General features: G+C 45.2%; 1 protein-coding gene across 3 annotated transcripts in view; it reads right to left on the bottom strand.

The window, feature by feature from the left end:
• The window catches only part of MYO7A (myosin VIIA), a 165,030-nt gene that overhangs the window by 57,357 nt on the left and 93,007 nt on the right, over window positions 1–14,666 (bottom strand). For all 3 annotated transcript variants that reach the window (XM_059722674.1, XM_019479395.2, XM_019479396.2), the window contains 5 exons: window positions 13,415–13,557; window positions 12,893–13,103; window positions 12,094–12,229; window positions 9,869–9,975; window positions 1,340–1,477 (listed from right to left, as the gene is read on the bottom strand). In XM_059722674.1, the coding sequence (XP_059578657.1) occupies window positions 1,340–1,477; window positions 9,869–9,975; window positions 12,094–12,229; window positions 12,893–13,103; window positions 13,415–13,557 (735 nt within the window). The remainder of the gene's footprint in view (window positions 1–1,339; window positions 1,478–9,868; window positions 9,976–12,093; window positions 12,230–12,892; window positions 13,104–13,414; window positions 13,558–14,666) is intronic.

Here is a 14,666-nt window from a genome sequence, read left to right as displayed (position 1 = left end):
GAGATGGATGAACGGGCTGTTATATGTTCACCAGATTAAGATGTAAAATGTGAGCAGGCCTCTCTCTATCATTTACTCTCCATGTCCTCGGGGTTTGTCGTTGAAAATGCCCCTTATCTTTCAGCCATCCCTTTTAATTTCCCAAATCCTGCTCAGTCCTACAAGTCTGACTCCCAAAAACGTCAAACAGGGATGAAGCCAAGGAGGTTCTTAGAGAAACTAAAGAAGATTCAATTGAAATCTCCCCCCAGAAAACCCTACTGAAGGAGATCATCCCTATAAAACATGTAAACTAGTGGTTTTCAAATGGGGGGGTGCACTCTCCAGGGGATGTGAAGAAACATTCGGGGGGGGACGCCATGCGCAAGGCATATTTTACTTTTACAAAATGATTATTCTTATATAACAAGAACGTGATATTTGACAGCATCACATGCTGAAACAGTACGAGTGAACCTTTTGCCAAGGATTTCACCGGTGTAGCAATGTATTTAATGAAGCCAGCGATCATTTCCCTAGCAACAACTACATTATTTCCTGGCTTCCGGGTTAGTCTATCCTATTTACTCTTACAACTTAAAAAAAAGACAACAAGCATTTGTGCATTGCAGTTTATTCTGCTGGTGAGTTCAGTATTTTTCATACGATTACAGGGTGCAAATGGATCGGGGTCGGTTAAAAAAAACCTCTCCACAAATTGATAAACTGTCTGCAGCAAACAGGCACACCCTTCACATGAACTGGTAAGTACAATCTCCGTGCATTGGAAACTTAGAGGGGTAGGTCATTTAATTAGGTAATTTAAGTCATTTCAGTCTCTGTCAATTTAAGAAAGCATATTTTGCATGTTTGCTTTCTGTCTGGATTGAGGCAGGGTGGAGGCATGAATAAAACCGTACCTCAAAGGGGGACTCAGCTCAAAAAGTTTGAAAACTGCTGGTTTCAATTATCCTGGAAAACTGAACACAAGATGATATTCCTGCTCCAGGGTGCTGCATCTCGATTTAAACATTTGATAGAAAGCCTCTATTTCTCTCTAGAAATCTATAGGGGCTTTCCATAAGGGTCCCATACGGTGGCTCTATGGCTCACTCAGCTGAACCGAGGGGTCCCAGAAGCAGGCTGCATGATTTGCATGAGATGTGCCAAGAGGACAGTGCCCTGCGAGCCCTCCTGCAGTAGGAGAAGCCCTTCGTGACCTCAAAGCAGGTGTCCAAGTCGGGGTTCAAGCAACTTGGATGAAAGCCTGACCCCACTGAAATCAGAGGGAGTTTTGCTTCCAGCTTTAATGGCTCCTCCCTATCGTACCATAGCAAGAAAAGATGAAACCGGCACTTACCAGGGGCTTCTTATATTCATTGGGTTTGATGCAGCGGACGAAGAAGGGCTGGCACACGCTGAGGGTTCGCATCAGCAGCTCCAGTGAGCGCTTGAATTGGCTGCTGAGCGTCGGCGAGCGCTTCCTCGTCTCCGCTCCCTGGAAAAGAGAGGAACCCCAACCGATCTGTCTCAGGAAATGAAAGGATAACACAGCTTTTCCCCTCTGGCCGGCTCACTGTGAACCTCCTCCGCAGCTGGAGGGGGCTTGGGGAGGGGCTCTAAACTGCAGGGAAGTGCGAGGAAGCAACCAGGGAGCATGAGGCCACTACAGAAATGGTATAACATTGGGGCAGGACTGAGATAGCTATGTTTCTGGAAACTGCGCAGTGTGGCAGGGAGCATCCCTGGTGCTTTCAGCGTTATGTGTTGCTGTAGGCTGGGCCAAACCCATGGCTGGTTTCAGTCAACCCAGCTCTATTTATATCGACTGGTCTTCCCTCTACTAGCTCTGCATAGCATGTGAGGCATGAGACCCAGGCAGCCAAAGTTGGCTTCTGAAGTCTGTGCCTAGTGAGGACTAGAGAAAGTCCCTGTGCATGCACCTGCACTACCTCTTGGGGCTTCACTGGAAAGGGAAAACCATAGTTTTTTTCTCCTATGGGCTAAAATGCTGCTAGCTGCAGAGCTGAGGTATCCTATGGGGGTCAAACTAGAGGATCTAACACCCCCCGTCCCTTGCATTAAGATCTGGTAAGACTTGGGCCATGCATCTATGCAGGGGATTAAAAGGGCAGCACAGCACCCTGTGTCTACGTTGGCATAGGTTACATGGACCCCGGGTGCAGCCTGCTCCACCATGCCAGCAGTGATGTAACTCGGGGCTAGTGTCAGGCCAAGCTTTTAATATTGGCCCTAGCTCTTTTGTTGGACCCATTGGGCCAATCAAGTCATTAAATCCTACTAGGGTATTTCACAGCAACTCCAAATCAAGGATTTCTGGACCCCCAGGGAAAGCTGGCAACACCTATCTATTCTCTGCAGTTTCCACCAATGTGGATTGATGCAGGGAGCGCCTTACCTGTGTTTAGAAGGGGTTAGTAACACGACTCATGTTAACTTATGGTGAGCGTGGAGGATTTTGTGAATGTCTTCCCAAAATGTAAAACCTATACAAGGCCTGGATCCCTGCCTGAGGGCTTGTTCAAAGAAATAGCTACATTCCCCCCTGTGAGTCCCTTTTTGCATGGTGAAGACTAGATGGAGCATAGGTTTCAAAAGTTTTGCAAGGTTTGGGCTAAGGGAAATGCAGCAAAATTTTATCTGAACCACCTTTATCAATGACTTTTTATCATGAATAATGGTGGGGTAGGGCATCAACTTCTCCAACAGTTTGATATTTATCCATCACATTGAAAAGCCCAATAAATTCCATATCCCCTGGCATGTCACATACTCAGGGCGTCTACTGCATATCTACATAGTGTCTCACATTTTAAGGCAGTTTATAGGAGTAGAAGGCAATGCTACTGGCTTGTAGGATGAGTTGGGTATCATGACACCTAACTCCTGAAAAAGAAGCTGGTTTTGTCATGGGACAGCCAAGGTTGCCATGAGAGAGTCTACACCTATGTCATGGGATGGTCTAATCATTATGGGTTTCTGAAAGGAGAGTAGGTTGGGATTTCCCAAACGCCTTATTCAGGATCCTTATTCTGCTGTACCTTCTCCAAAGGCCTGGTGTGCTATGCTGGGCAGTGTCCAACGGTCACAGGTACAACTGGCCACCATCTTCATTGGTGTGGCTGCTATGTTTCTCTAAGACCCAAAACTAATTTCTCTTTCTAGTGTTAAAAGTACCCGTGGCCCTTGTCTTTGGGCACTGCATTACATAGGCAACCGGCAATCCGTCGGATGTCATCACGGGTGAAGATTTTGCGCGCTGCAAAACTATCAGGGCTGTTACACAATGGTGATCACAAATTTCCATACAACCAAACCCAATCAACACAAAGACAAAGGCATCATGGAGGTCCACAAGAGCAAGTGAACAGTTAAAACCCAGCTCATGCACACACCAGAAAAACCCAACACCACTAGGAAAATAGAGCTTACTGGAACAGCTATTATCTTTCCCAGCAAACCTCCCCTCAAGGACACATTACTAACATGTTTAATTTATGTTGACAGACACAGTTCTGACCCCTCCGAGTTCTGTCTAGTTGGTGATATTATCCTGTTCACAAAGATTGATTGGAGGAGGGCAGACTGAATCAGCAATAATCCTGCTCCGATAGGCAGGAGTTTGAATGCTTTGATTAATGTCATCTTATAGCTCTGCTAATTCAGGGGATGTGGTCACCTCGAGAGCAGCACTTGCAGGCTGGTTGCTCGAGGGGTTATAAATAGATACTGTGATAGGAACCAGACTCAATCAATTCCCACTTTGGAAGTGATTGGGTATTACAATCGTTCTGGCCAGCCTGGGAGAGGCTCTTGGTCACCGGTGGTTTATAAGCCTTCTGCCACTTTCCTACACTGGGGGACGCTGGGGCTGCTCGTGGTGGAGGGCACTTCTACTTTCCAGATTGCTTCCCAGCTCTTGCTCAACATTGGGTTCCCCACTTGCCACGTGCACAGGGGCAGGCAGCTGGTTTCAGTCTCAGACGCTCTCCCGGTTCATCGCTGAAAGTTGTAAGACAATTAATTCAGGTTCTGAATGCTCTATACACGGGCAGGGCTTACAAGGCCCAGGCCGGTATCAAATCAAATGAGAGCATCTGATGGGACTGCAGCATCTCATTGGTCCACACAGCCTCTGGGCCTCTCATCCAAAGGCTGCTATGAATGCTAAAATGCTATAAAGACTACCCTCAGGGATCCTAAATGGCATTTAAACTACACAGCCCATCTAAGACAAGCTCTTGGGTCAGGTTTTCCATCTACTTTTGCCAGTGTAGCTCCACTGAATGCAGGATCTAATGGTATATATTGTTATATATCATTGCATATGGCATATAGCAATATATATATATACACACACACACATTTGTGTGAGGTGCTGAGTGAGGGAGCCAATGAGGCCCACAGACTACACAGTGAAGGGATCTGGGGTCTATTCCCAACTCAACTACTGGGCTGCTGGATCTTGGGCGAGTCACTCCCCCTCCTGATATTACTAGTAGTAATGCAGTAGCATCTGGAGAGGCCAGCTGAGAGGCATACCCCATCAGGCTAGGCCTTGTATCTTCCCAGGGAAAGGGAGCTCCTGCCTTGAAGGCCTTGTAAGATGACCGGACAAGATAGAGACAGAGTGGGAGGGGAAACTGAGGCACAGAGCACTGATGCAACCTATTCTAGGGCAGTCACAGAGTAACAATCTCATGCCATAATTATTACATGGCCTCTCAGTGCCTCCATTTCCTCAGCTGAAATTGGGTAATTATGCAAAGGTCATTGTGGTAACTCCTACCACAGCTACTCCACGGTCAAGGCTCTATTGGGTTGCAAACTGTCTGGACACATGGGGAACCTATACATGAGCAGACTTGATTAATTGAGGTGGTAATTACCGCTCCAGCTTGTTTGACACCTCTGCTGCCATTTTTAAGTGTGGGGACACTGATACATGAGATGTTCTGGGTGCTTTAATTAGAGTGGCTCTAATTAAAGCATCCCCCCCCATACACACTCCCGGAGCACGTGTATAAACACCCTTAATGAAGAGACAGCCCTTGCCTCAAAGAGCTCACAAACTTGCAAAGTGTTTCAACACTGTGTTTTTCCTTTGTGCCTACTATTTTTAACTAATTCCTTGGAAAATAAGATTATTTTAAGCCAGAAGAAAGAGAGAGAGAGAGAAAAGAAATGGGCTTTATTTCTTGTGTTGCTTGCTTCAACCAGAAGCCCAGGAAGAGGCTTTTCTGACACATTCTCTACGTTTGCAGCCCATTACGTCTCAGTCCAGAAGGGATTTTTTGGTGTGATGCAAATTTACAAACGTAGAGATGGGCCCAGCGTAAATTATACCGTCCCAACACCACTTGTATTTTGGACGGCAAATTCAAAATTGGGCGCAAATGGATGGGAATTGTTTCAACCAGGGTCTCTTCTCTTCGTCGCCCATGCTGGAAATCGAAGTCCAGATCCCCTGGGACACTGCAACCCCAGGAAGGGTTGGAATTCAGATCTGAATTTTGAAAGTCAGGCCCATCTCTGATATAACCCCCCTGATACTGGAGGATTATAATGGAAATGGAGATATGACAACAATGCTAATACCACAAACATAACTCTATTACACAATATGCTATCCTATGACCATTCATCTAACAGGAAAGATTTGGAAAGCTGTCAGGACCGGAGTGAAGGCACAAGGTTAGTGTAGGAGGATCACAGATCCAGTCTGGATAAGCACCCAAAAGCTTGATACTTACTGTAAGAGGTCTTCTGGAGCTGCAGGATTAAGTCTGAGCTATTTCGAGAACAAGCCACAAGCTGGCTTGGAAGAAGACTGGCACTTCCAACAGAGCCGGGAATATAATCAAACCATTTCTTCCTTTGTATGTCAGCACTTCCTGTCCCCAATGGACCTCTGAAAGGCTGGGCCAAGTGAACGTGACATTGGCCCAGATCCTCAACTCATGGAAATGAGCACTGTTACACTGGAGCTACACTGATTTGCACCAGTTGAAATTTTGGCCCATCAAAATGTCAAATGAGAGCTTACCAAAGTTATTCAAGAGCTCAGGAAAAAAAGAGTTTGGGTTCAAAGCACAAAGTTTTGGCCTGGTTCTGATTTTATCCCAACCCCTTTTTTTAAATCATTGCTGGATCCTTTGCTGCACCTAAGTGCTCCTTTGTTGAATGCAACAAATGCACAAAACGCACAACACTCCTGCATCGGACCAACAAATCCGAACCATGTCCGTGGTCATTTAAAACAGGTCCTTAACAAACAACACAGGGAAAGGAAAGAACCAGCCGAGAGCACAGCACAGTACTTAGCGGAGAGAAAGCAACATACAACAGAGGAACTCGTGTATTTATTTTACCTTTGGAGTGGGTGCTGGCGACTGGCCATAAGTACTGGATGCATAGCCACAGAGAAACTAGAGGGAGCAAAGGCAAAAAGAAGAGACAGAGAACAGAAAAAAAAAAAACAGTGAAAAGGAGGAATACCTGAGAAGGGAGCTCTGAGCTTGTAAAACCTCAAGACTTGGCACTAGCCGTATGTCAACAGAAAAAAGAGCTAACTCTTAGGGACTTTTCTATCCCTGTCCTCACCCCTTCCATTGGCCAACTTTTCTTCCTTCTCCTTCTCCTCTGTTTTTTTCCTTTTGGTGAAAGATGCTTCTTCCTGCAGCTCTTGTTGCTTGGAACAACCTTCCTATACCTTTCCATCTCACCGTGGAGTCTCCAAACTGAGACGTTTCTAAGAGCAGGCTAGGAAAACGCTTGGATGAAATGGGTTAGACAGGACTGATCCTGCCTTGAGCAGAGGGTTGGAGCAGATGACCTCTTGATGTACCTACCCGCTCTATTTTTCCTGTGATCCCTTTTCAAAATCCTTTGAGGAAGCACATCTGCTCTCCTTTGTTTTCCATAGTTTTAGTAGTACGCTGGCTAGAAAGCACTGAAATCAAAATGTCACCAAACCTCCAATTAAATTTCCCTAACTCTTTTCCCTCTTTCCTCCTACGTTTAGCTAAGTCGGTCAGAAATTTTCCGCAGAAATACTTTTTTTTTTTTGTGCAAAAAAAAAAAAAAGTAAAATTGCTAACTCTTGTTCTTTCCCCATCAGCCAGCTCTAGCTTTTAATCTTGCATTCCCAGTTACTAGTAATGTACCCCTCTAACTATCCCAGCTAACTTTATCAAATGCTTTGCTGTACAGGCCCCAACCTAGGGAGGTAGTCCGTCTCCTCAATCCCCACCGAATCTGATATCTTGCAAGAATAAGCTGTAGGAAAGACACTATATACAGCAAGGCTCCAACTGTGCAAACACACGTGCAAATACTTCATATGACAGGACAGGTTGTGGACAGAAAGTTACTTGCATGCATAAATGCTAGCCTGGAATTGCATTGTCTTGTAGCAACACTTAGCATTCAACCCCCAGGCTATGCTTTGTGCTAAGATTAGGTTGATCAAATGTCATGCTTTAAAGCAGAACCAGAGGTTTGCATCTATGTACAGCCTTGCACTAATGACTAGATGCATTATGTCTTTTCCTAGCTCCCACTAAGGCATCCAAGTAATTGTTGCTGGAGACAGGATATTAGATTTGATTGATCGGTGGCTAGCTCTGTTACAGAAACTTCTATGTGAGTTTCTTTTGGCAAGCACATCCATAAATTGTTTCATGAAGGCTCAGCACCAGGACTACATGCAAACCACAAAGAAACTCTCAGCCCAAGCTTTTGGGCGCAGAAGCAAGGTACTGCACGAAGTTGGCACGCTTGCATTGATGCTCGGTGGCTTGTTCTTAGTGGATACAGCACAAGTGAGTCATTTCAAAGCCAAATAACGTTGATTCAGGGGAGACACCAACATTATTTCAAACCATTAAAAACAGGTTCATTTTCTTGCAGTTTTGTTTCACCACTTTTTTTAAGGTCCAAAAACGGCCCGGGGCTTTCGGAGGCCTCTTCCCAATGGTATGGTCGGTAAGCAGGGCTGTCACACAACATTTTTTCTGCTGCAGTTTCTTATCGGTCAGGAACGATCAAATCTCTTACTCAAAAAAGAAGAGCAGAGATGATTAGCATACCGAGGGGTGAAGACCGACCTTAGGGACAGAGTCAGAAGAAGGTCAGCACCCCCACAGATGGCTAACACTGGAAGAGAAGGGATTGTTTCAAGAAAGCCCCTGGATATTTGCATCGTTCTCAATGTTTGCACCAGAGGCAAGGCCAGGTTGGGGGGACAGATCACAACTCTACTTTAGAGCTGGCTGACAGCAGCAGCTGAAACTTAATCGTGGTCTCCTGCTGTACGTATCCCTGAAGGAGTCTCAGCGACTGTGGATCCTAAGGATCATCTCTGCAAAGTCAAAAGCCTACTCAGTTTTAAACTGGAGTTTTCTGTTCAGTCCACAACTGAGCAAGAAATCATTTCCAAGGTGAACTGCAAAACTCTGGTTGCCAATTAAGAGGCAAGGATGCAACACAGAAAAAGAAAAATGTCGCTGAAAATTTTCAAAATGCGCTGTGATCGTTTTGCAAGACATTTAAAAGTAGTTCCCCAGTTTCACGTGCATGAATGCTATCATCACGATCAGTAGGTGAACGGATCTATTCCCTATTTTGCTCCTGCTGAGTTTTGTCTGGGGGGGCAGTGGGAATGGGAAATATATTTGGAAAGTGCCTAAATATAATTTTCAGAAGCATCCTGGGTACGCAGGAAACTGGTGAAGTGGACTGGTATTAGGAACCTCATTTATGATATGTTGGCACTTATTGAAAATCCCACTGTTAGGAGTGGAAGTCACATAAACTGTCAGTGGGACAGAGTCCTAAGTGCTTTGGAAAATATAACGCAGGTTTCTAAGTCATGTAGTTGCTTCGGAAAATATTGCCCCTAAATCTTCTGAAATCTCATGATAACACTGAATTGAGGAAAGCAGGATTTGGCCATTAGGTAACACACATAAAGAGGTCAATGTACAAGTGCGGCCCATTTAACATTTTAAAAACTAAATTTGTGAAAAGCAAGTTTTCTTTTCTTTTGGGACTCAGGGTTGTTGAGCCACAGCAAAGCCAAGGTAGACTGCAGATGCTCAGGAAAAGATCTCAATTGTCTGCATTATCAGAGAAACAGTCTATGATCCCTTAATTAAAGCAGAGAAATAGTTTATGATCCCTTAGTTAAAGCTGGTGTTGCAGTGTTGCAAATTCACTGGGGGACAGAGTTCACGTTTTATTTGAACCTTTCTACTAGGAGGATCCAATTATTCAAAACTCACATAATTAACAATGGGCATTTTGCATGGAGTTGATATATGCTCACTCAGGGGATCGTGGTTTAGGAACAGAATAAGCTTTACTAAGCTTCAATGGTCCCAACTTTCACCAGCCCCTCTCAATCTTACCCTCAGTGATTGCTTGGAGTCAAATGAAGCTATGTATTACTTCACTCTTCATCTGGTTGGTACCTGTTCAATACCTTTTTGCAGTCTTAGAATATAACCTCTTGGTTTTCTTCCGTTTTATAACTCGTTTGCTACCCAGTGGTAGCTATTTCTTTATCTTATGAAATTTATAAAATAATAATCCCCATAGCTCCAAACAGCACAGCGTTTTGATTAAGAGCAATTATCTCCTGATACAATAGTTAATGACTTGGTCTACTGATCTGTAACTACTAGAGAAAACATATTCAGAACTGTTAATTATTTAACACTGTTCAGTCACTCCACGACAACCACAGGTGAGGAAAGTACAACATGCAGTATCATCCCTACATGCTTCCTCACTCCTTCAACCTCCCACCCAAGAAACCCAACTATTTGTGAATAGACTGTAAACTATCTCTTCAGGTGTGTATTACCATAGCCACATCAGCTTGGAAGATCTGCTTGATGAATTTGTTTCTTGAAGAATGAACCAGCTGAATGATGTCTCCATGGAGCGTGTCCCTGTTTTTCTCCAAAAACCCTACAAGAATAATGGAACAACATGTACCAGTGACGTACAGAAATACAGCTAATACCTGCACGGCAGCAAACTGCCCACCTCTGTCACCTGCTAGTCTTGTAGCAATGGTGAGTAAACTACTTCATATGCAACCCAAAGCCCACTAGAGTCCATGGAAGTCCTTCTATTGACTTCGACAAGCTGCAGAGCAGCGGTGAAAACCTAGCCTTCGGCTTTCCATTGCTGTTGTAGCTATTATTAATAACCTTGCTTATAGTAGGTCTAAGGGACTAGTTGGGAAAAGGGCCCCATGGGCACACAGAATAGCAGGCTGTTCACTCTGCAAGAAGTTTACAGTCAAAATAGGAACAAGCTACAGTCTACATAGTCTATTTAGTTACAGTCTAAATAGCCAAAATAGGAACAAGAAGCCGCATAACGTAAAAGCAGAGTGAATGATATGCCGATGGCTAACATCAAGTTAGTGCCATGACTGAGGGGGGTTTGATGTCAGTTTAGTTAGGAAGAGATTAAATAAATGAAAAGATATTTGACAAGGAAGGTATGAAGGAGATGGCACATGTGGTGGGAAGGAAGCACATGTGTTGTGTGAAGCTGGGGGGGTGGGTTTAGTTGGAAGGGGGCTAGCAAACTGGAAACACATGAGAAGAGCGAGCTGTGAGGAGGGACAGAAGAAGTGAGATGAGTGTGTTGTGAGAGGTGGGGTGAAGACATTGAGAGAAGCTTTGTACACATTGAATGTTGCACACCCAATCATTTCCATGCACAGCTGAATTTGCACATCCGTAAGCCAGGTGTGGCTGGCTTGTCCATCTAGTTCTGTCATTCCCATGCTTGGCTGACGGAGCACCTCTCTCCATCTCACAGACATACTTTAAAACACAGCCCACGATGGTAAGCGAACAGCACATTTGGTCAGATAATCTTACTGCTATTCAATCTGTCCAGGTGCTGCTCACATGCAAACAGTGGGATTATCCTAATACTTTTTGGCACAAGTGTTGAAACTCCTGGCTACCAACCCTTAACCTCAGCTATGGCCAGATGGTCAAGGCTGTCATTTAGGCTCTATGCTCTTCCAAAAAATGGGGTCAAGTTTTTAAAATCAAAGTCTCCAATGTATAATTGGTATGCATGCAATATAAATGATTATTAATGTCTTATTCATTAAATAAATCAGTCGTGTATCTATTTACTTCATATTCTTGTATTTATTTCCTTTGCAGTAGTCTTTGCAGGCCCCATTTGAGGCACGGTCAACTTTGTGCTAAGGCCCAGACAGATGCAAGTTAGCGCTACAACACTGCCTGCAGTGGTGTAGCAAGCTTCTTCAGCACCTGGGGCAGGTGCTGGACATGTAGGGCAGCAGCAGGACACGTAGGGTAATGCTGATATTGGTTGCCTGTTGCAAATAAATGCGACCTGATTTTCGAAGGTGCTGAGGACCCACCACTGCTATTGACTTCAAGGGACTTGGTGAGTGCTCAACAGCTCTGGAAATAAGGCACTTAGTGAGGTCCTTAAGGGTTGATAGCCACCTTTGGGATGGCTGACCCAAGCTCATTTCTCCTCCTTGTGCTTTGCCCCCCGCAGAGGGCCCTGAAGTCTGGTGGGGCCTGGTGTTTCAAGCATGGCACTGCTGTGTTAATGGCAGGTCACGGTACAACAGGAACAGGTGTCGGCACACCTGAGCAAGCTGTCCTCTGGCTAGTCCTGGTACTGTAGTAGCAAAGCCGTGGCAGTATGGACGTCAACCACTGAATCTGGACTGGGGTCCTGCTCAGGATGATGTGGTTTGTGCTGAAATCCATACTGCTGCAGCTGCACTAATATTAGTACCTGATGCAGGAAAATTAAAGTGGAGCTGGACATGTCTGCGTGTGCTGCAACCACATCTCTGAGGGGTTGACATAGCCAGACTCTCTCATGTATGCACATGCATGCACACCCCCCCCACACACATTTTTCCCAGGCAATCAGATCTGGCAGGAACAACACCACAAATTATTTCTATTTCCAGGATTTTCTCCTCCCAGGACCCTTCTTCAACCCTTTGGCTTCAACAGCGAAAATCACCCCACAACCAGCCAAGCAATTTCCAAAGCAAATCTCCTTTACCTTTTGTTTCATAGTAGACTATCCCAGCAAAGTGGTTAATCCCAAACTGGGTTTCGTAGTTATTCTTTGGAGGAATGTAGTTGGTGTTAAGCTTGTGCTGGGAATTCAGCTTATACAGCATTGTGGTATCTGTACCCTACACACGTAAGAAAAAGCCCAAAACATAATTACCGCTGGTCCTATGGAAATAGGTTTCACAAGATCATTTTGTTCCTTTTTTACAACAGTGGAGCAGATGCATTGGGAGGAAACTTGAGAAAGATAATTCAAAGGCAAATGCCTTTGGTATTTCATATATGAAATAGCACTGGGTAGAAGACTATGCTTAATGGCATGATATTTTTCTCCATGACCCTTGACGCAGGTGATTCCAGAGAGCTCATCAGATCCCACTGCAAATAAGCCTTAGCCACCATAAGTACTGATTTGTTTGCAACAATGACAGTACATACAATCAGCCCATTCTAGCCCATCTAGGATGCTCTTTAGAGATTGATTTAACTCTGAATATCCCCAGTCCGTTCGCAGGACATTAACCGAGATGGCAGCAAACGCATCCAGTTGGTTATATTTATCCAATGAGGGAACAGAAACAATACCACGTGACTGAAGCATCCCATCATACAATGTTAGTTTCATAAACACAGGTACCACCACCCATGCGCTAAGCTGTGTTCACATGCAACTTGGGGCAGATGATTTGGTGCAGTAAATCTGTAATAACCTGAGATGGTCTGCAAACTCAGAGAGGTGTGGAAGTGAGGGAGCTGCTAGAACAAGCCGTTGGCCCAAAGCATACCTTAGGGAACTTGCTCTCCTCATCAATGAGCGAGATGATATTCATGGGTTTGACGGCAATCATATCCAGGGCATCCTGGTTGTCAGTGAACTCTATGTGCTGCCAGTTGATATTCTCCAGGTTGTATTCCTCCTGCTCCAGCTTGAAGACGTGGCGCACAAAGAACTGCTGCAGATTCTCATTTGCAAAGTTAATGCACAGCTGCTCGAAGCTGGGGAGGGAGGGGTGACGGAGAGTCAACTTGGAGTCACAGCACCCACCTTGTTTCCTGCTTTCTAAGGGAATGCTCAAGCATTAGGCGAGATAGATATTGGCTGAGCTGTAACTAAAAAAGAAGCGAACCCGTTACCGGACAACTAGCACTATATGGGCTGTTTCTGATGATATCCCATCCATGTCTTGGCCTGCCTCAGCTCAATCTAGCTTAGCCTGCAAAATTTGGTCGGAGTGCATAGTAAGGTAGACTAGTTTGGGGTGCTGAGGAAGAGAGAGGGCCCTGCAATGTTCCCTCCAGCTTTGTACCTGTTCACAGTGAAGTTCTCAAAGCCGAAGATATCAAGAAGCCCGATGGACCTCCTGACATTTTTGAGTTCTTGGGAGGGAGGCCTGTAAATGGCAGCATTAATCTTCTCTACAATCCACACAAAAAGTCGCCCATAGATTCCCTGAAAAAAACAAAGAGATGTTGCTCAAGGAAACACAGCTGGTGGGCATCTGACACCAGCTTCACTCTGCCTCTCATCTAGGAGGGGATCAACTCTCCTCAATAAGGACCCAGGATCTGGACTTTCCATCAATGCACTTGTCTCCCAGAAGACCACCATGCTGGTTTAAATCTGTAATAACCACCTCGCAGTTCAGGAGCAATCTGCTTACAGGTACAGGTTAAAGGCAACCAAAAGCAAATTCCCAGATCTGAACCCTCTCAAACATTGGTGGGGCTTGAATCTACAGATCTAGTTTGTATTCACAGGCTCACAGAATCACAGGTTGGAAGGCAAATGTTGAAATACCCATCTATACTGCTGACAGTGCCCCCCTTTCTACCTGGCACGATTACCTATAGCAGGTAGATCAGTAGAGATAGGCCTTATTGCTCAGCAAATTTAGGGTGCTTTGTCCAGATACGACACTATTTTGTTAAATATCATAGCATTGGCCAATCAGCACTAATTGGTGCTGGCTCGGCATTACGGGGGTTGCAGGCATTACTTTCTGTTACAGAATTCAAGACAGCACTTACACGGGGAACTCGTGGACCCAAGAGTCCAGCACCTCAATAGCTAAGGATCTGACCTGGGGGTTGGCTCAGTGTCATTTCCTTGAGGTTCAGGAAAGCTCAGATCTGCGGTTCTGGCTCCTCCCTTGAATCCTGTGTGAGTCCAGATTTCAAACCTCCTGAGGAGGAGGTGTTCAGGTGTGGGACTCCACTGTAGGTCCATCTCAGCCTACTGCACAGAGCTCTGTCCTGTGCACAACATCTACATTGTGTCCCCATCTTATCCTGGTAGGGTCACTCTGAGCCACAGCCCACCCGCTCCTGAGCTGAACCCAAAAATGCACTGGTCAACCCAGTTCAGGGATGCCCTCCTGCAGTCCATCTCCAGCACATATTTCTGAGTCTGGCAAGTGTGAGTTGCAGTGGGTAGGCAGGATGTTCTCAGACGTCTCCCTTCTGGGAGTCATTGGGGACACAATGTAGACATACCCTGGGTGCATCTCACAAGAAGCACTCGCTCACTTATCAGTTGCAATGACTTCCAGGCCAGCAGGA

The sequence above is a fragment of the Alligator mississippiensis genome, chromosome 1 (assembly GCF_030867095.1).
Source record: "Alligator mississippiensis isolate rAllMis1 chromosome 1, rAllMis1, whole genome shotgun sequence".
Taxonomy (NCBI): Eukaryota; Metazoa; Chordata; order Crocodylia; family Alligatoridae; genus Alligator; species Alligator mississippiensis.
This window is presented reverse-complemented; position numbering and strand designations above follow the sequence as displayed.